General features: G+C 47.7%; 7 protein-coding genes across 7 annotated transcripts; 5 read left to right on the forward strand and 2 right to left on the reverse strand.

Annotated features, from left to right (window-relative positions):
* Positions 1-978: 978 nt before the first annotated feature.
* On the forward strand, positions 979-2766 carry N7529_009146 (uncharacterized protein; the record flags this gene model as incomplete). The annotated part of the gene is made up of 1 exon (XM_057244673.1): positions 979-2766. One exon carries the CDS (start codon positions 979-981, stop codon positions 2764-2766), a length of 1788 nt encoding a protein of 595 aa, XP_057096211.1.
* A 3734-nt stretch (positions 2767-6500) lies between these two features.
* N7529_009147 (threonine/serine exporter family protein) lies at positions 6501-9131 on the forward strand (the record flags this gene model as incomplete). The annotated part of the gene is made up of 1 exon (XM_057244674.1): positions 6501-9131. One exon carries the CDS (start codon positions 6501-6503, stop codon positions 9129-9131), a length of 2631 nt encoding a protein of 876 aa, XP_057096212.1.
* A 1374-nt stretch (positions 9132-10505) lies between these two features.
* Positions 10506-12736, reverse strand: N7529_009148 (uncharacterized protein; the record flags this gene model as incomplete). The annotated part of the gene is made up of 9 exons (XM_057244675.1): positions 10506-10675; positions 10726-10786; positions 10858-11014; positions 11077-11168; positions 11222-11413; positions 11476-11882; positions 11933-12022; positions 12073-12479; positions 12690-12736. The coding sequence occupies 9 exons, from the start codon at positions 12734-12736 to the stop codon at positions 10506-10508; spliced, it is 1623 nt and encodes a 540-aa protein (XP_057096213.1).
* A 741-nt stretch (positions 12737-13477) lies between these two features.
* Positions 13478-14301, forward strand: N7529_009149 (uncharacterized protein; the record flags this gene model as incomplete). The annotated part of the gene is made up of 2 exons (XM_057244676.1): positions 13478-13731; positions 13809-14301. 2 exons carry the CDS (start codon positions 13478-13480, stop codon positions 14299-14301), a joined length of 747 nt encoding a protein of 248 aa, XP_057096214.1.
* Positions 14302-14779: 478 nt separating this feature from the next.
* On the forward strand, positions 14780-17057 carry N7529_009150 (uncharacterized protein; the record flags this gene model as incomplete). The annotated part of the gene is made up of 6 exons (XM_057244677.1): positions 14780-14822; positions 14927-15353; positions 15409-15832; positions 15888-16481; positions 16535-16626; positions 16679-17057. 6 exons carry the CDS (start codon positions 14780-14782, stop codon positions 17055-17057), a joined length of 1959 nt encoding a protein of 652 aa, XP_057096215.1.
* Positions 17058-17473: 416 nt separating this feature from the next.
* N7529_009151 (uncharacterized protein) lies at positions 17474-18617 on the forward strand (the record flags this gene model as incomplete). Its single annotated transcript, XM_057244678.1, has 2 exons — positions 17474-18147; positions 18206-18617. 2 exons carry the CDS (start codon positions 17474-17476, stop codon positions 18615-18617), a joined length of 1086 nt encoding a protein of 361 aa, XP_057096216.1.
* A 365-nt stretch (positions 18618-18982) lies between these two features.
* N7529_009152 (uncharacterized protein) lies at positions 18983-19682 on the reverse strand (the record flags this gene model as incomplete). The annotated part of the gene is made up of 2 exons (XM_057244679.1): positions 18983-19555; positions 19659-19682. 2 exons carry the CDS (start codon positions 19680-19682, stop codon positions 18983-18985), a joined length of 597 nt encoding a protein of 198 aa, XP_057096217.1.
* Positions 19683-21697: the final 2015 nt, after the last annotated feature.

Below are 21697 nucleotides of genomic sequence, written 5' to 3' on the forward strand. Positions count from 1 at the left end.
GCACATTTTAGGCGCTGTTTGCCTCAGGCGTTTGATCCCCACATCCACCACATCCTCAATAATCCATCTCTTCTTCTTCTCTCATCCCATCTAATCTTCGATTCTTTCTTTCTTATCCTGCATTCCTTCTTTCTCTGCAGCTCTTCTCGTTTGGGTGAATAAAAAAATCAACACAGCATTTATCAGTTGCAAATACTCTTCTCCCGATTCCTTCCGCCCCTGAGGAAGAAAAAAAAAACTCTCGCGTTTGACACCCGAACCCCCTTCGATTCTGCATTTGTGACCTTGACAAGGTCCTCTCTTCTGGTTTCTTCATTTTGGATTCGATTACATTTTTTTTCATTTGCTTGCTTGGTTGTGACCTTCTAGTGTTTCAGCCTAAAGTTATCGATCTTCGGCATCGCGTCAACAACTCTCTTTTTTTTTATTCGGCTGGGTTTTGCAGAGCATTTCCCCCGAACACACTCTTATCTTTCATTCGTGTTGCTTCGCGTGTGACCACTATTTTCGAAATATTCTCTTAATTGTTGATCTTTCTTCAGAGTCAATTACGTTGACCTCGGCTTTGAGACTTGCTCAGTTTTGCGACTCTTAAATTCAAAACAGTCCTTGTACAGCTTGGTCACTCTGGCCTTTGCTTTCACTGCGATCCACTCATTCGCTTTCTTTGCATATATTCACCTGTGACTGGTATGTTTTCTTGTTCTCATTCATCTGATCTTTATTGACGAGTTATCTCTCAATCAGAAAACCCGACTCTCGCCGGAGGTTTCGTTTCCAGTTGTTGAATCTCGACTTTGCGGACTTCTTCTAGCGCTTGTTCTGCATAAACATCATAATTTCTTAATCGCCGGGAAGTGAGTTCAGTTTTGTGGTTGACCCCAAACACTCACATCAAATCCGGACGTTAAAAGACGCGACTTGCTCAATTTGCATCCCGTTGCATATACCCACAACCTGCCTCACACGAACACGAGTATGGACACTGGCGGTCTTGCTCAAATGACTTACAATTCTTCTTTCAATAATGGTGGCTCCCTGGGTGTGCCTGGCTCTGGCTTCGCTTCCCGCGGAAAAGGCTCTCACATCAAGCGCTTGAGTATGCCTCCCCAGGTTGCCACCATCGACGAGACGTCCCAGACCGCCCCAACCTCCTCCACTCCACGCACCAGTCGCTCTCACCTCTTGGCTGGACTGCGTACTGCTCCAAAGTCTGCGACCATTGTTTCTCCTCAACAGCGAAGCCGGATGGAAGGTGAACGACCTCACCGAGTGTCCGATCGAGTTCCACACACTGCCACGGGAACTGGATTCCCTCAGCATGCCTATACGACAAATCGGAACACGAACTCGCAATTCACTCAGCACTATTCGCCCCACAATTCTCACCACATTCCACGTAACTCGCAATACCATCAGGACTCTCACAACCGTATGGTGTATACCATGCCAGAGCAGGTACTTGCACCTCCAGTGCTTGAAATGGCTGGTGGTGAGATCCCCATCGACGAGAGCATGTACGCTGAATTGATGTCAACCAATCTGTTTCTAGCTGCTCAGCAGCAACGCTTGCAGCAGCAGTTGATCAGCGTCACTGCCGCAGCTCAGCAATTCCAGAACCTCAACCTGGGGATGCCTTATCAACAGCAGCAGCAACAACAACAACAACAACAACAACATCAACATCAACATGTCCCTTCCATGCCCAACATGGGATTCTACCAACAGCAGCTCCAGCAAGGCGTTCAACCCATTGTGCAGGCTGTTCCTGGCCAGCCTGGAATGTTCTGTGTGTTCAACCCTTTGACTAACCAGCAAAGTTTCATCATGGACAACAACTCTCAGGAAGATTCTTCTCAGTGTCAGTATGGTCAACAAGTGCCCCAGTTCCGTGCCGAGATTTCTCCTCCTGCAGACTCTGCGCAATCTCCGATGCAATTCCCCCTGCCGATCTCTTCTCCGATCGGTAGCGGTAGCCCCTCTCCACCCTACGAATCATCTACCAACGCACTTCGCCGTGATCACCGCAAGAACCCCTCTTTCAATCCAGCCACGAAGGCACACATTGATATCACCAAGGCGAACGCAGCGACTGGCCCTCGCTCTTCTCCGCTTCCTCCGACACCGGCCACTGGAACATTTGGACCCGGTCAAGGTCGTGCTGGCGAGCACCCGACGCGTCAGCCCCGTGGACCCCCTTCACTCGAAGATCTGGTCGCCAAGCCCACCTCCAAGCACGAGGGTAGCAAGAACTTTGCGACTCGTCAGCGTCGTCGGGCTGTGCACAGCCTTGTTCGTGCAGGAATTGAGCGTCGTAGTGATACGCGCAGTCTTGGATATCATAGCAGCGGGGGTACGAACACTCCTGCCAGCGAGAAGGAATTTACCTTCTCCGACGGCGATGATGCCACTGTGCGGAGCGGCGGTAGCCTTTCCAGCAAGCCGAGCCTTGGCAGCCTGCGAGCGGTAGCTAACGGTGCTATTGGATCCGAGAGAAAGGAAAAGTCTGGCCGGGACCGCAGGTCTCCGGACAGCCCTTTCCACAGTGCTACCCCGACTAGTGAGGATGGTGGTTATTTTGGGTCCAAGTTTGTGGATGTTCGCGGCGACTATGTTCCCTCGCCTAGTGCCAGTGGCACCTCGTCACCCTCGGTGGCGTCTGTTGTTACTGGCCAGGGGCCGGCGGCCCACCAGGCACCAGAGCGGCGCAAGACGCCTATGCTGGTGCTTTCCAGTGCTGAAAAACGCAAGACCTCTTTCATGTAATACCGAACATCATGTGACAGCGACGTATGACCCTTATTTTTCTCTCTTTTTCTCTTTTTCTCTTTCTCTCAATTGGGGGGTTTTCATCCTTATTTGCTTCATTGGCTCCCGAATCAAGGACATTGATGAGCCTTGACCCTTATGCCACTCCTTTACTTATTACCACTCTATTATTGGCACTGCCAAGTTTTATGGTTTCGTGACGATAGACCTTGATCGGTCTGAAATGATTTTATTCTTACTTCGTCTATTTCTTCTTTTCAACCTTCCCACCTACGTTTCATCTGCTTTTCTCCCAGCTTTGTCGCGGCCCAGGCTGGGCGCGCTGGATTTATGTTCCTGAATCGAGAACAAGAACGGGATTGATATTTAGGGACACGCCTGCCACGGCAACTTGTCTTTTTCTCTCCCCACCTTTGGCTGCAATGTGCATCTGGCTATGTACAGCTGATCTCCCCGAATTCCCGTATCTGAGTCCAGATCTCGCTGGCCATTACACGCCTTTACGGCAATTGTCTGATTCTATGTTTGGTATTTATCTTATTTGGTTGTGTTGATCATAGCCCACGACAATTTAAGCACATAGGTTACCTTTTGGTCCAGAATTCTAGCAAAGTATCATTTCATATCATGTCTCATTTTATGGAAATTAAGGCTGTGTTGTTGTACATGAATGTTGATGCGTGCCTATTTTCCTGATTCCAACTCGACCAGATCTTCTTGTATTCGGTTATAAACAGATCACGATGATACCACCAGCAATGACACAAGGTACCGTAGCAGTAATGAACTTTTAATTATCAACTAATGCACAATTTTAACCATGAAGTTTGCGTGATGCTCGCAGGTTCAGTTTGGTGAGACCTGGGAATGATATCACGAACCATGGTACTGCCGCGACCTTAACCTTGAACCCTAAATTGACAAAGCACCAAATTTATATGTGCCCAGGTAAACATACATTACGCAAAATATTGTATCTATCAATGAGGTCATCGCGAACATGTTTATTAGTATAGAATTGGGTAACAAGATTCAGCATCGATACACATGCAAAGCACATGCCCCTACTGAAGGCTGAAGGCAAATCAATTTGCAAACGGGACGCTGAAAATGTTCTTCCCAAATGAAAGCGCAGTTTCACAATAGGCAATCGTATATTATGAAATATTTCCTCGTCAACCAAGTAAGAGGCCTGTAATCATAGCTGCATTATAGCTGCATCTACCCGAGGATCGAGGAGCCGGACTTTCAAGGCACACGCCCCTGACACAAGTACCAATAACAGATTGGCAGTCTAAGCTTAAGTATTGGCCCTTGAGTCCTTGCAGGTTTGACAAACATATCCGGTATGGCTGGTCGGAGGACAGAGCTGTGTGACTGATGAGGAAGGGAGAGGGTGGGACAACTTTTTGTGCGGTCGCATTGTTGCATGAAAAGACAGATATGATCCGTTTGTCCAACTATTTACGGTTTCAACAAGGTGGAATATGGTTAAGTTTTAACAACAGATGTATTATAGGTCATATAAGGAACGTTTATTGGGAGCGACACCTCCAATCCCATCTGATACGTTCCCAACGGCTTCAAAAGCCACATTGGAAGCAAGGCGCCCGATTAGAGCTCTTGTTTGGTTCCCACATCTGAAGATTGAGCCGGGTCTTCTCCCTGATGGCTGGCTGACCAGTCAGGACATATCAGCAGCCGCACTGGCAAGCTCAAAAATTTTCGATGATCTCCCTCCCAAATAATTTTCTTACTGGCACGAGGTGAGTGATGAGTTTTGCCTATAGAAGCATCCCACAGCTCTGGGTGATATGATGACGGACCAGGAGCTCATAATTGCGATGTTGGCTGACATCATGGAAGGGGATGCTTCAACCCCATTCAGGAGTGCATGTTTGGTGGTTGCACTCTCCTATAGAACTTGACAGGATTGGCTCCAGGGTGGCTGGGGATGACTATTGCAAGCAAGCAAACAACTTCCCCGGATATTAGTGCGACATCCAATGCCCATAACTGTATGGTACCCTGTACGAAGCTGTGACATATCAGAAACCTTCAGCAGCCCCTCTGAGGCTGGACACCCAACCGGGTCTCGGAAGTCTGTCAGATGTTGACACACAGTATGGGTACTTACCTGGGTTGGAAGAAAATTCTAGTCGGAAGGGAGATGTTATAAATTTGGCAATACGATTCTTTCCGAAGGTGTGATAGGTATTTTCAGGCCTCGCGTCCCGAGAATCGGTTTGCGTGGACTCGCATTATGCAGGTGGGTAAATCTATAGATTGAAATCTCTTCTTGACTGGTCGAATCAATCAGGCACAGGTAATAAGCAGGTATCTTGCAGGTGTCTTGCATGCATGACGGAAATGTTTCGCCCGTCGGACGATTTCCCATGATGTCAAAATCACACAAGGGATGGATTAGGCTAGTTCTCAATGCATTTCAGATGCGGTTACTCGATATGGCGAAGAAAGGAGAAGATACAAAAAGAAAGCACGAGTTTAGTCACTCCTGAGTCAACATTTGAAGGTAAATTGCACTTAAAAACGGTTGCTCCACTGATCTACCTCGAACTCCGATCGCGAAGATCCCTCTTCGATCATGTACCTGACACTCCTACACCCCTTCGACATGATATGCCTATGAGATGATATTTGAATCTGCAGCTTTGTGGTACCTCATGGGCCTGTGGAACCCCTGCTCTCCTTCACAATGAGCTCGGTCCCTCCGTATCCCCCCGCTGGGTGTTTCTTTACTGGGCCAACGGCCGAGATCCGACAATAGGCGTCGACCATATACGATAGAGAACGTCGGCTGTGATGTAAATCAGAGCCCTTCTTGACCAAACAAAATGGGTCTCGTTCAGCGAAAGTGCCAATCTCCCGCGATATTCCCACCAAGGAGGATTCCTGGTTCTTAACCATTACGACTGTCAGTTCCCTAGCATACCTTAGCTCAACTTCCACTCTCTCTTGACCTTGCATCTGATTGGCAATAGTGGCAAAAGTCATTGTGAAAACTTGCCACGAAGGTAGCCCAGCTACGGCTACACGGTCGTGATCCAAAATATATCCCTCAATTCAGTCTTATTGGGCCTCTGACCTTTCCTGACACGGTTCGTGTGCTGCCTAGCAAATTGAAGTCCTATTTAGTCCTGTATCTAGCCGGAAAAGTCTTCGTAGATCAGAGGAACATCTTTATCCAAGTGTTCGTGTCTACTGTCTACCTTTTATATTGATTTTGCCTTGCCTGGATCTTTTGCCCTCCTGCCCCTTCCCCCGAGGTTGCAGATGTATTTATTGCCCGATATAATATTCTGCTGCCTCTAATTATGTACCCGTGACATAATTCTCATTCCTAGCTGGACATCCTCCGAGCCGAACCCCCCTTTCCGGGAAACATTGAGAGCTATTGCACAGGTCTGCGCCCATTCTTTCTGGTTGTACTAGTGATTGTTTTCCTATTTTTCTTCCTTTTCTGGGACGCTTCTGAGCTGAAGATGGATTATTGTCTTCTTGACTGCTAATCCTGTGATCTCCGAGGAAAGACTCCCCATGTTATTAGCTCACATAGCTGACAGTTGCTGGGTTACAGTTTACCACATGAACCGCACTACCCGAGCTTTCCTTTGAGCTCGGTCACTAAAGAGGTCTGTGAGCGGTAGATTATCTAGTTACAGAAGTCATTTTAAGAAAAAAAACAAAAAAACAAAAGGAATTACACCAAAATGGCGCGGGGGTATTTTGACCTCCCGATCTCCTGCTCCAACGCATCTGATGTGGAAGGATCGTCAAAGATATCACAGCCGCGTTCCTTCGCATTATCACTGCCCAGTGATAGCTCTCAGGAACAGTCGATGTCTCAGGAGCGGATATCGAGTGACGAAGCTGCACAGGCCAAGCGTCGGAATGCAAGCATTCTAAGAAGCACGAATCATATCCAGTTCACTGCCTACGACAAGTCCAAAGAAACCACTGGTGGGTCTACAGTTGAATCCCGGCTGGATCGAAGGGGCTCTCAGCTACAAAGACCATTATCCACTGCCAACATTCCAATTATACAGGAAAATATCTCCCAAAGCTCCCAAGTGGCGCCCCTACTTGATGACCACACTAGCGCGTCAGTGGATGTCACCAAGCTGACGATCAGCACCAGAGCCAGCTTATCAGGTACAGTAGGGCAGCATGGGGTTGAGGATGTGAAAGGCACGAATGAAAAGGGGCGGATCATCTGCTTTGCATATGAAAGGGCCCGCCGATTTGCATCCCTTCTCAATTGTGCCCAAAAATCTCCGAAGCCAAGTCCTCTAGTGTCATCACCTGCCGCTGCATCCGCTCAAGTGGTGTACTCAACTGGAGATGGAGATAAACTTTCTCTGATTAGCATTTCCAAGACACAACAGCCTCTCGAAGACTCAACAGATAGACATGAAGCGGACTTCCTAAACGGGCGACCAACACCGCTCTCCCCCGAAGGCCATTATCCAGTGCAACAAATGTCACCTCGAGACTTGAATTTTTTGACTCGCCTTCGTCCTATTTCTTCTGATCTACCCTCTGGCCAAGTCACACCTAGCGAGGATAGGGACTCCTACGAATCTGCCGACAGGCCTTCGCATTACCGCGGAGGCATCCTTTCCTCATTGCTCAAGCTTTACGATCAATCTCACAATAAAAACCACCATGCTCCCTACCCCGTTCATCCTCAAGAGCGAGGAAGATATGGACGCTCTCGGCAAGGAAGCAATTCTGGATGGAGTGGACGTGGCATATCCCCAGACTCCTTCTGGAAGCCGCAGAGGAAATGGTACGAAAAGTCGTCTACTCGGTCTAGCATTTCCCTAGCTGGATCATCGCACAGCTCCAATTCCCCCTTTGCAACTCTCACACGGTCCCGCAGCAGTGGTTCCGCCATTCCAAGCTCATGTGGTCGCTCACGCCCTCAACCTCAATATGAAGATGAAATTCACATCACTGTCCATATTGCTGAAATTTTGGCTCGGCAGCGGTATTTGATCAGGCTCTGTAGGGCTTTGATGAAGTATGGAGCTCCCACACATCGACTGGAAGAATATATGCGCATGACCGCGCGTGTTATTCAGATCGACGGCCAATTCTTGTATATACCTGGTTGTATGATTATCTCCTTTGATGATGCTTCCACACACACAACAGAGGTCAAGGTTGTGCGCTCTACCCAAGGTATTGACTTGGGCAAACTGGCCGATGTGCATGAGATTTACAAGGAGGTGATACATGATGTTATCGCCGTCGAAGAGGCAATACAGCGACTCGATGAGGTCATGAAGAAGCCCAGCAAATTTCACATCCTGTTTCTCATATTCGCCCACGGATGTGCCAGTGCATCAGTCGGGCCGTTCGCCTTCAACGCCCGACCAATTGATATCCCCATTGCGTTCCTATTGGGATGTCTCCTCGGAGTGCTACAGTTGATACTGTCACCCAAATCAAGCCTATATTCCAATGTCTTTGAGATTTCCGCCGCCGTCTTGACCTCTTTCCTCGCCCGAGCCTTTGGAAGTATCAGATTCCAAGGAGAGCCTTTATTTTGTTTCTCGGCACTCGCACAGTCAGCCATTGCTCTCATTTTGCCGGGATATACGGTACTTTGTGCCAGTCTAGAGCTACAGTCACGCAGTATCATTGCAGGATCCGTTCGTATGGTCTATGCTATTATCTACTCGTTGTTTCTCGGGTTTGGCATTACCATAGGTACTGCTGTGTACGGACTTCTTGACGCTCAGGCCACAACGGCCTATACATGTCCTGCCAGCCCCATCCAAAACGAGTATCTTCAGAAATTCCCATTCGTCATCTTGTTCACTGTGTGTCTAGCCATTGTTAACCGCGCCAAATGGAAGCAAATGCCGATCATGATGTTCATATCCTTGGCGGGGTATGCAGTCAATTACTTCAGCGCCAAGCGCTTTTATTCCAACACCCAGGTATCTAATGCCCTGGGCGCATTTGTCATTGGTATTGTGGGGAATTTCTACAGCAGACTACGACATGGACTTGCCGCTGCGGCTATGCTTCCCGCAATTTTTGTTCTTGTTCCTTCTGGTCTTGCAGCGAGTGGCTCTCTCATCTCGGGAATTACTTCTGCAGAGGAGATGACTCGGTCCCCATATGCGGTTGTCAACAACGGGACGCAAGGATTCGTTGATGCTGCAAAGAATTTGTCGGCCGACGAGGCAAATCAACAGAATTATGGTGTCGTTTTCGACATTGGGTACGGTATGGTCCAGGTCGCTATTGGCACGACCGTGGGTCTCTTTTTGGCAGCATTGGTGGTTTATCCGCTTGGCAAGAAGAGGAGTGGCCTGTTCAGCTTCTAGGCCAGACATTCTATTTGGACCGTCCTTGCCCTCATGTTTCATCTTTTCAGTTTTCTTGTGCTTTTCAGCGTCATGCTTGCCTCTTGGGTCTCTCGATTATGCCGCATAGTCAAGGTTCAACCTGATGATAGGCATTTGCTTGTTTTCTCGAAATGTCTTTTCTCTGTTTTGTTCCGAATCACCTTCTGAATGATCCAGATACATCAATACTACATGGGTCAAAAGCATCATGAAGGCGGGCGAATGCAAAGAGAATTGGCCTTTTCGCTATGTCCATTTGACCATGGAGTCCTTCTCTCTCTTCTCTTATTCTTCGAGAGTCCTTTGACCAAGCCAATCCACCTCTGGTACTTTGGTCTAGACATACGTAGAAGCTACTTCTCACGAGTTACGACTAGCATCTCCATGGCACCCTTATATGAGCTTATGCCTATCTTTCTTGTTTTGCCCGGGTTTTGTGTTCGTTTTTATACTTGTTCTTTGGTCATTTTTTTGGGCAGTTTTCTGTGTGCACCTCAGCGGAATTTTAAAAGCATCTCGTTCATATCTTTTGGCTATGTTTATTTTGCTCATTGCGTTTGCCCTATTTATATATACTCTATCATCTATGAGATACCTAGCCAATATCAGCCTGCTTTTTGGCTGTACAACAGTTTGTCCTTTGATTAACTATATTACGCGGGTCTATAGCAATCTCCAACGAACCTTTTTCCACAAAATTTGATGTTTAATTTGAATGATCCCAATACTTGGATTTACATGATATTTTGAAACCCCATGTGAATCGCATACAAAGGGACAATTGAGATACTCAAATTGAGGCCAGAGGCGAGCTCTCCTGTCTTTCTTTTTCGTCTTCTCAGTCCTATCGACAATGTCGGTTCTCATCTTACAAGTATCACATAGGAATGTAAAAATGATCATTGTAATAATTGATACTTGCGAACGCAAACCCATGGACATTTCTCAGGCGAGCTAGGCAACCGGGTCCACGGGTGGGGATTATGTTTATCAAGCTTTAACAAAGAGCACACCGAGGCCTACCGCACATTGATCTTCGAGGTTAGAACTTCAACTAACTGTTTAAACTGTCGATACCCTCTCTACTTGTCGACGTAGCCAAGTTCCTGGGGTTTTCTGTCCGTTTCCTTATACCTTTTACAACCACGTAAAGTAGCTGTCTATACATAATTCTTGACACACACAACGAAATACGCAATAATTTGCCCTCCAAAATGAACACAACGAGAGATCGCGAAGAACGAAGGGTCAAGAAGCAACTAACGATCAAGAATCGCTAGCTTGACGCAGGGAATATGGCTTGCTGAAGGGGAGAACATCATATTCAATATACTATATAAGAGAACCAGAGCGTCAGGCAATCATCTGCTCCTCTGGTTTCTCCTCATTCTTATTACCTCCATGCTCCACCAGAATATCACCATGCAGTTTAAATGCCTCCTCCATCTTCCAATAGAAGGGACTCTCGGTTGAGAACAATGCTTCAATCGATTCCAAGGAGCGGTTACAAGTTTCCGGGTAGACTGTTCTGTTAGCTCGGGCTTCCACATTCAATCTCCGAGCAAACACGTACAGAGGTAGACAATGGGTATCCAAATCAAATTGAGACCGGCAAAGAGGAAATAAGTGCGGCTCTGTTATATTATTGGTCAGTTTAATCTGCAACAGATTGGCTTTTTTCCCCCAAGGGGGGATATAAATTTACCGTCAGTGCCTCGAACATGACCGGATTGACCAAAGTGGTCATACCAACCCCAAGCGCCCAGCCGGTAATGCCGAAGCCATTACCCTGGGCTCGCAAGTCGCTGGGGAATATTTCCGTGGGCACCAAGAATGCGACCGTACCCCAGGTAGCAGCATAACTGTTATAAGACGTCAGGTTGGTACAGAAAGATATCCGGAGCCAAATGCACTTTTGACTTACCCGAGATTAAACAGAAACAGCATAGCAGTGGCCCCGGCAGCATACTGAGCCGCTTTATCAGTATACAATGAGGCTTCGTAGAGAGCCCCAGCCTGACATATGGTTAGAGATAGACAGAGCAACTTTCGTAGAAGCGGGGGCGTACAATAAGATTGACGGCAAACAAGCAAGCTGCACCACCTATAAGACAGACACGGCGGCCTAGGCGATCAACAATTTGAGCACTTATGAGGGTACCAACAATGCCAATGGTGTTAATTCCCCCAGATAGACCGTTTTGAACGAGTGTGCTGTACCCGGCCTGCTTTAGGAGAACTGGAGAATATGCAGTGACAGCCTATATTGAACGTACTCAGATTGAATGACCAAGAAAAATTGCCTAGGATAGGGTAAACTTACAGTAGTGCCCGTCCAGGAGGCCATTATCTGCAGCCAGACGCAAAGCCAAGCTCGTCTACCCAAATTTGGATGCATCCCTCCACCCTTCCCCAGCAAGATTTTTGCGAATTGAAGAGTGCTACGCTGCCTTTCCTCTGTCAATGTAACAATCTCGAAGAATTCCTGATCAATCTCTTGTGGGGTATTCCGGTGTTGACGAAGGCGCCCTAGCAGCTCCCGCGCCTCCTTTTGGCGGCCAACCGAGGCGAGATACCGGGGACTATCCGGCAACATCTTGATGCAGCAGACAAGAACAAAGGCCGGAACGCATTGGAACGCAAGCAAAAATCGCCATCGCACGTCGGAATATCCGTTGTTGATGAACGCGAGACCGAATGAGATCCAATATGCGACTGATATTCCTAGGTCTAGAGAATGTAAGTAAAACCTCTGTAAATTGACATGACGGCCTTGTTACAATTAGCAATAAAAACGTAACCTAGAGATCCACCACGGTGATCTGCCGAAGATGTTTCTGCCACTAAGACAGGGGTTATTCCGGTTAAAGCTACACCACCTTTAGTTAGCACAAGTTGGAATTTGAGATCAATTACTAACCTCCGGTACCAATACCCGTCACCACTCGGGCACAAATCATGAAGTTCGAGTTCTGAGCAGCACTCTGTAAGGCGCCACCGACCAAGGCAAATAATGCACCCATCAACAGGCCATTGATACGACCAACTCGGTCAGCCATGTATCCTCCAGCAAAACAGCCAAAGATAGCACCCAGGTAATAGACACTGACAATGCCACCCTGGTGCGTGGTATCAGTCACTGTGCCATCTGGCCTACCAATTCCGACCTCTGTGACATATTTGGGCGATGCATTGACGCCGCCCATGACGCCCTGATCATAGCCCTCGAAGAAGATGGATATTAGCGAGAAAATTTGGATAGCAAAATTCAGTTGCCGCGGCGAGAGCCGCTTCCAGAGCGTCGTATAGCCCATTTTCGTTGCCGCACTTTACTAAGTCATCTATCGGGGTTATCGGACGCTCGCGAATCCTTATATACTAGATAGGGATCGACATAGGGCTTATTTGGCTAATCCTGGAGAAGCGCGGGATAGCTCAGTACGCTTCTCAATTAGCCGTGTAGCCGTTCAAGAGCGCTCCACAATCCCATTATTGCTCATCTACGTAGCTCATCCTCCGGATTTATCGGATGCTTACTAGTCCACGATATAATATGGAGCGTCTCGGTCGAAATGGAAGTTCATCGTGAAAAACTGAAGGGACGGCTCCACCCACGCCGATTGTTTAGGCGTTTAAGTGTTTAGGCGTTTAACAGTTTCTCCACAGCGTGAATAACGACCTCGAGAGTTTGTCTCGACTACGGTGTGGGGAGGCCTAATGGCTACATGCACACAAACAGCGCGGACACGAAAATAAGCATTTTCCAAGGTTTCTGATCATCCATTTGGCCGGCGTGAACATCTTGCATTTGCCGCGGTGAGGCCATTCGAAGACCGAATGTGGTCATGGTGGCGTGGGTTTACCATTCGCCCGGTGATGAAAATCAAGTTTCCGTTAAATACCACCGAATTCTCCGTCATGGCTCTCTCTATACAAACCCTGTTATAGGCGGGAGATCAAAATATCAACGGCACCGCCAGCCAAGCCCTGGATTCGATCATCCTTCTTCTGAACAGCGGGGCATCGATGGTGGAAGCTTTACGGTATTCATGAGAAGACGAAGCTCGCAGTGAATGTTTTAGGCTCCCACTGCCAAAATTTGGCTAATCTCTATGCCCGAGCCTGGAGAGACCTGGAGCGCACTGACGATGGCGGAAGGCTGATTCCTCGCCTCACGCACTGGTATCACCTCAGTAATCGACTTCCGCGTGAGCCATCAAGCTGCAGGACGTCAGGGCGCACCACCGATTGCCTTTTTTGATGCCCTATTGTTGCACCACCCGACCAAGTTGCGTGCTTATCAGAACATCGGTGGTATCGCTAGCATGTGCTTCATCCCTCCTGATACACACGGTGGGGTGAATGAATGCTACGACTTTGATACCGGCCTAGGTAATGTTTTCATCGATGCAGTCGTACGCCATTATACGGACGACAAGCGCGAGTACGATAAGGATGGCGAGACGAGGGTGCGTGGTACAGTCGATCAGGAGCTCATGGACAACTTTCTACCTCATAAGTACTTCGCCCTCGATCAGCCAAAAACACCTGGCCGTGAAGTTTTTCGTGATACGCTCGCGTATGAGCTTATCACCAAGGCAGAGGCGAAAATAATTAGTTCTGACGATGTCATCGCCACTATCACTCGTGTCACAGCACAGGCTATTGTGGATCACTACCGTCATTATGCCCCAAAGACCTAAAAATTGCGGAAATCTTTATGTGCGGTGGCGGCGCATATAACCCTACCATTACCGCATACATCCAAAAGCGCTATCCAAACACCCAGATATTACCGCTAGATGATGCTGGTATTCCAGCTGGTGCCAAGGAGGCGATCACCCTCGCCTGGCAGGGTATGGAGGCCTTTGTGGGCCGTTCTATTCTTGTTCCCACACGCGTTGAGGCCCGTAAAGAGTATGTGCTTGGGGACGTGTCTCCTATTAGAAATTACTGCGAGGTTTTGCACCAAGGAAAGCTATTTGGTGCTGTTGATCATCTTTCTCCGGTAAAGGAACTGATCAAATATGTTGATGGCAAGGTTTTTAACAACAAGTGGCGATTAATGGTCTCTGATGGAGACTTAAGCATAAAACTGCGACTTTCTCGCGTGCGATGGCGTAGACGCATTTTCTTGCGGGATTCATAATAGGTGTATAACTTTAATAAGCCCATATAGCCTTCAAAACGAATGCTTTTATAACCTAGCCCAGACATCATTATGTAGAAAGATTCTCCGATCCTATTTATAAGGGAGCAACCCCGGGAGGCAAATTTGACCTCATTTAATCTCAACAAGCTCTTTTCACTAGCAGCTTGCCCGATTAGCTGGGTCACTGACTGATTCAATAAAATATCGTACAACGAACCCCGCGCGGTTCCACTGACTAATTATTAATTCTCAGTTCCATCAGACCGGAGTGAGTTAGCGCTTTTGCAATTTAGGTTCCGCGACTTGGACCTGGAACTATTCAGCTACTTCGCACAACTCCGAATTGGCAAGCACTGGAGCCTGTGCAAGAGATTTGGGTCCACTACTTTATTCTATCTCTATTTTATATTTTTCTCATCTTTAACCTTATATTTGTTTCCTGTCTGTGGAGAACCGCCATCTTCGCGCCCCCAACATGTCGCAAACACCGCGGAGAATCCAGCGCATATCCAAGACCTGTAAGTAATATGACATCCGACCTGCAGTTGCCTATTTACCTTGTTTGGCGGCATCCTCCAGATGAGTGTTCATAGAGTCGATCATTAACCAAGCGCTCTTTTAGGTGACTTCTGCAATCGCTGCAGTAATAAATGCGACGAGTACGACGACCCGCTTGCCCGCTGTCAGAGCTGCGCGGATTTCGACGTGCCATGTACATTTGATAGCCCGACGAAACTTCGTGACCCCAATCACGGCAGCTTGGCTGATGATCAACTTTCGAGTACTTCTATGGCAGACAATTCTACGACTAGGGGGATAATCTCTGGCTCATCTGATTCTATGGCCACAAACGCTCCTATATTGACCCTGCAGCCACCGGTTTCCGATGATCCTTGGTCTACTATTCATTCTAGTTGGCCAGTGGATAACAATGATAAGGGAACCGTCGAGCATATTGGTATACGCCACGCATGGAAAGCGTTTGCCATCTCCGTTGATGGGCAGATCCGAAATCTCGTTCAGCTATACTTTGAAATCGTCTATCCAATGTAAGTTGCGAAACCTAGTCCACCCGATCGACCGCATTAACAAAAATCTAAATAGATTCCCTTTGTTTCATCGACCGTCTTTCATAAAGGCTGTCGATAATCAAGAGTATCTCCAAAACCAAGGGCTATTTGCCTCAATAATGGCTTTGTGTGCTTTGGTCTCTGGTCGAGTGCGCGACGGAGCATTGTCCGAAGATTCTAAACGATGGCACCGCGAAGAGCTTATAGAACCGCCTTCAGAAGTTTACTATGCAGCGGCAGTGAATTCCATACCTGACCAACAGGTCGCTGCCGAGGATATAGATTATATGCGCGCATGTGCCTTGCTCGCTATCACCAGTATCCAAAATGGTCAGATCAAGGAGATGCAGAAGTTCGCTGGTATATATCATACCCGAACTTCAATGGATGGACTTTACGATGAAAAGTTTTGGCCAAGAGATTTAAACGCCATCGAAATTGAGGAGCGCCGGAGATTGGTAATAACAACGCCTTGTCTTGATTTGGTTTTGTTTTGACTGACAGAAATGGAAGTTCTGGTCTATCTACACCCTAGATATCTATTCCACGATTCTGTGGGGTGGGGTTATTCGATATCGTGAAGCTCATTCCCTCGTGCGCTACCCTAGCGAAATTGATGACGAATGTATCACATCTGACGGCTACACCGTGCCAACTGAACCGCTAGGACCAAGTTCGACTCCCGGCTTTGTTCAACAGCCCGTAACTTGGCTCCGAGGTTGGAACTTTGTCACAGATCTTTACCGTGTTCTCGAGCACATAATTGACGGCAATCGGCACCGTTTCCCTTCGGCTAAGATGGATCCAGTGTTTCCGCTTTTCGGTTCGAAGTTCATGTCTGAGTTGGTTGTGATGGAACATGTCCTCTCTATGTACTCCGCATTACCGCCACAATTCCGAGAGACGCCGCCCATCACCGGCGATATAACCAAAGATCTGTTTGGCTTCCAGTCAGCTAACATTCACGCAACGATGCAACTTCTTAGAATGATCCTATTGTCTACAGAAGAGGCTGGAGTAGATCGGAGATGTGATGTTGCCGAAGAGATGCTCAGCGTGTTCTCGGAAGTGCCCTTGGCATACCTAAAAGCGATCAATTTACCGCTGGTAGGTTGATTTCAACTCATATTGAAGACAAGATTCTCGCTGATGACTCATAGATACATCATCTCGGTGGCATCGGCTCTATTTTGGGCTCTGTTATGGAAGACAACTTGTCCAATGTGTCCTACCGACGGGTCCGCACGCTAGTGTAAGCACTAACGAATTTCAAAGCCCTGTTGTGAATACTGAACTCCAAACAGCCTTGCAACGGCAGATTTCCTTGGTCGTCTAGAAACCGGCCTGCACCACGTCTCGGGTGCTAGTGAACGTCTCAGATGCCAGGTCAACCGAATTGACAACTTCATACGCACTTCGCGCCAGCTGACTCTCAATATTGTTCCAGCGAAGCCGAGTAATGATACCGTCTCTTTAGGCGCAGAACCAGGATCTGCTGTTCTAGATACTTATGCCCAAAATGGATCAGATGCGGAAATCAATACTTCCTCTGCTCTCATCGATCAGATGTCGTTGTTTCAACTACCCCAGGAGCTACTGATGAATTGGCCCTTTCCGCTGAATAACTCGAGTTTTGATGGGTCTCTGCCTCTGGTGTTTGACCGATTTGAAGGTAGGCTTTAAGTAGCCAATTTAGACGTTCTTTCAATGTCAAAAACAAGCAGCGCCATCTCATGGCCCTCCGCAGGCTTGGAAGCATGACCAAAGTTGTGCTAATATCTATTCACTATTACGCATACCAAAGCACCACGTTTGAAGCGAATGCTGTCATTTGACAAACAAAGCGCTGTTCTGTAATGAGATAAAGCTGGAAATACACATTGTAGTGGAGGTTTTTTTGCGACATCCTGATAAGTACTGTATTTAGATCCTGCATTACTCACGACGAGCGCATCATATCCAAGCTCAACAGCCGCTCGGGTAGTGGAGAAGACACAAACATGCGCCATATAGCCAACCAACACGACTTTCTTTACCATCATCAATTATGATTGATAGAAGATTGCATGTTCGTGTTCCCACTCAGACGTGACTCTCCAATGCTCGTAATCTCTAATACGCAGACCGGTGTAGTAAGTAAGCGTGGACTTCCTGGTAGATATCGCCAAAACCCGCAAGAGATGGATGCACTGCCCAGCATGGGCCACGCCTGCGGACACAACCTCATCGCCACATCCTCACTGGCCGCATTCCTCGCCACCACCGAAGCCCTGCGTGCCGATGGCGGAGAGGGACGGGTCCGTATCCTGGGCACTCCAGCCGAGGAGGATGGTGGTGGAAAGATTGACCTGCTCCGAGCCGGTGCCTATAAAGGAGTGGATGCCTGTCTGATGGGTCATCCAGGACCACGAGTCGTGCCGATCGATGGAATCGCTAATGGAAAATGCATGGCGCGTGCAGGTGTGACCGCGACCTTCAAGGGTGTCAATGCTCACGCTGGTAATGCTCCTTGGCAGGGTCGGAATGCATTGGATGCCGCCGTTGCGGCCTACAACAGCATTTCCATGCTGCGGCAGCAGATCACTCCCGACCAGCGTGTGCATGCCATTATTGCTAAGGGCGGCGAGCGACCTAATGTCATTCCTGACTTGACCGTGATTGAGCTTTACGCTCGTGCGGAGAACAGCACCCAGTTGGAAGATACTTGCCAGCGACTCATTGGTTGCTTTGAAGGCGCGGCTAGAGGTGCTGGATGCACTGTCGAACTAGATTGGTACGTAATTGTATGAGATCCTCCACGTGGATGGAGCGTAGAGGTCAACGTTTCCCAGGTCGCAAAGCTATAAGGAGCTTCGGTGCAACAAAAGCATTATCAAGACCTTTGTCCAAGCCGCCGGAGCCCAAGGACAAAAATACATGGAAAACAGTTCTGCCGTCAGTGGCGCTTCCACCGATCAAGGTAAGTCATCTTCTATCAACTTGTTGATTGGACGCCTCACTAAGATCATAGGCAATATCTCATATGAACTCCCCCCTCTACATCCCGGCTTCCTCATCGATATTGAGAAGCCTGATATTGGTCCTCATCACCCTGGTTTTGAGAAGTCTGCTGGAACACGCTCGGCGTTCGAGGCCTCTCTTCGGTTCGCCAAAGCATTGGCCGCCACAGAATTTGATATTTCAACAAATGAGGAGTTGAGAAACCAGATGTGGGCTGACCACGAGGAAGCATTTGGGCAATGAAAGATAGGAAATGGGAAGGCGGATCAATGAATTTCAGTATCTCATGTCATAATATTTGAAGGTCCCTAGAACCACTATCAGTCAGGAATAGAAATGCACATATTGCCACTAGAATAAAGCGCTATCCTGCGTCAAGTGAAATCTGGGGTTGAAAATATATCACATACATATGGGCATAAATAAAATAAAACAAAAATCACAGTCCAGGGAGATGTGAGGATGCTATCATCTCGAATTCGGCTGTCACTGAATAGAACAGTTAGTTTCGAATCAGGGTCAGGAGTCAGAAGACCACACCTCCTATACAGTCGATAGATGGATACTTTCTGGCAAAAGCCGGGCTCAATCTCCACTTGGTCACTTGATCAACACCATAACACCCAGCTAGCAGGTTGAGGGGTGGCCTGGCGAACACGGGGCATGTTGGGAGGTAGGCCCCACACAGTAACGATTGCCATGCATCTTCGATGAGAGAGCACAACCCATGCACTAATCTTCTCTCGTTGGAAACGCTGCTCCGTAAGCTCCGAGTCCATTGCTGCCTGGCTTTCGGACAGATTGTCATATTCGTCATATCCCATATCCTCGGGAGAACCTAAAGAATCGCGCATCAAACTCCCAGGCGAGATCTTGTTGTGAAAGAGATCATAAATATTTACGGACGCATTCCAAGAAGGAAAGTCAATCACTATGTTCATGACGATATCTCGCATGAGCAGTGCAAGGTCACCATCATCCATTTGAAGCAGAACCAGCTGGTCCCGGATCGAGGGCCAGTTGAGACATTCAGTGCATATTGGGACATCTGAGTTTAGTTGTAGCGGTGTTAGACGGAAGGGGTCAGGGATGACAAGACGGTCTTCCTGCACTAAGGATTCTCGAAGTCGATCTAGAAGCGCAACCCTAGAGTACTCCCGACCGAGTCCTCCCACATCGCTCTATTTAGATCCCATTATCGAACCGGCATCCGAGCTTTGCTGTAGATAAAGGTTGCAGATCTTCATAAGTTTCTTTACCATCAAGGTTGAAACACATCTATACCTGCCCATCCTTTTTGATGGGCATGGGAATGTGAAAGGCGTCATCAAGGGGTTTGGCATCGCGAAAGAGAGCAGGTCAAAGGTGAGAGAGACCGGAGGGCAAGGCGGTCGTTCGCAAATCTCCAGTGGCTCTAGTTTCCGGGCGATAGCGCGATCAATAGTTATGGATTCGTCAGAGGCGAGCGATGGTGCCTTCACCATGCTGCCCGTACTGAGTGTCGCCGACCCTTAGTTCTTCTGGATGCTGAGATCACGACTCTCATCTTCATCGCTCGTAAACTCTGATCAATCCCTTGTCTTTTTAAACGCCGTCCGTTCGAAGAAGTAGATCGAACACTTCGTCATCTGTGGCGCCGCATTAATATCACCCATAAAGGAGTCTTATAGACTACAGCATGGACTGGGACATACTCGCAGCGGCGGTGGCCATATTACTCAAACCCATAAGCTTTTTCTTCATGCGAAACAGTGCATCCTGCAATTGACGATTCTGCTCGATCAATTTGAAATTGGTTGCCAAGGGCTTGATTTCGTTTTTCGGGGTCGTCTGGGTCATTCTGAGAAACTATCATAACTTCGGCCAACGATTCCAGATGGCGCGTATGCACTTATTTTCGTTCTCGTAGACATTTTTGGGAGGTGCGGTTTTGGATTCGTTTCTTGCCAAGCGCAGGATCCTTTGTATTCTTTGTTCTGGAATGTGGAGGCTTGATCTGATCGACTGTGGAACCCATGGTGAGGTAAAGGGCGGGGTTTGAGCAATTTCGATGTTGGTAAAAAAAGGTAGATCAGAAGCAGAACTGCAAGGAGAAAAGATGGAGCAAGGCTTGCGCTTAGGCATGTAATACTCCGCATCTAGAAGACACTCAACCCCGGCAGTCAACAACGCTAAAAGCAAGTAAATTATACCCCACTTGACCGCGATAACGCCGAAAAGAGTGGAGACAATTTTGACAACGACAAGATATCCATGGATGGAGCCTCCGCGGAGCTGAGAGCGGTGGGTCCATCGAAGATTCCTGGATTCAAAGGTACGGTGTGTGGCTTGCATCGAATGTGACCGTCGATACCCTCAAGGCTGGGTTCAACAAGCGTGCGATATAAGGCTTTCAGATAGCTTTGGACTTGCAAGGATCAGAACTCAGAGTTCTTCGTCGGCAAGGGCACCAAGCCACGAATTGTCTGAAGTTTCGTAGAGAATATTCGTGACTGGGCCGAAAACGTGAACAGAGCAACGCCGATCGTTGAGGTGATATAGAAGGAATTTTTGGCGTTGAATGCGGTTCCTTGACAATTTTAATCTGTCTCTGATTCAACATCACATAGAATTCCAAAGAACGCTCATCTGATTGGATATGCAGTAAACCCCTTGAGACGATGATGCCTACCGAGTTGAACTGCCGAATCTATGGGACCGGGCTCCCTCATATGCCCCAGACCGCGAATTCACGCCATCTATAATCTGCCCTTCAACCAATGAATGGATTTTCTGCCAGTAGTTGTCCGGGAAGATGAAGGAACCAAATAGTCGCAGATCCAAACTAATTAGCTTTCAGGAATTCTCAAGCTACAAAAGGGTACAAGACTAACGACCATCTATATGTTCACAGAAAGAAGGCGACGGGTTTTGCACACATCGGCACGAAACAATCCGTGAAACAAAGGTTTCTACGATCTGGTATTTAAAGACCTTAGATAGATGTGTCCTACAAAATCACAATATCCCGAGAGACCCTTACTCTTGTGGCGGTTTAACTAATCCGTCATTGAAGTGTCAGAAAATGGGCGGTTTAGAGGTTGGAATGGTACTCACGGCCCTGAAGACAGTATGCGAAACCGTCATCTGCTATAATTTTTCCTCTTTTTCCGACACCTACGAGATCTTTAATTATTTCTTTTACGGGCCAAGTTAAAAGTAACTGAATATCCGATTGATTATAATTAAAATAGGGCTTATATAGCTATATTATAATAGTCGTTCTTAATCTCTTATTTATAACGGTACTATAATACCGCTAAATGTAAGGTTCGGGAGAAGAC

Source organism: Penicillium soppii, assembly GCF_028829465.1.
Source record: "Penicillium soppii strain IBT 18220 chromosome Unknown utg000006l, whole genome shotgun sequence".
NCBI lineage: Eukaryota > Fungi > Ascomycota > Eurotiomycetes > Eurotiales > Aspergillaceae > Penicillium > Penicillium soppii.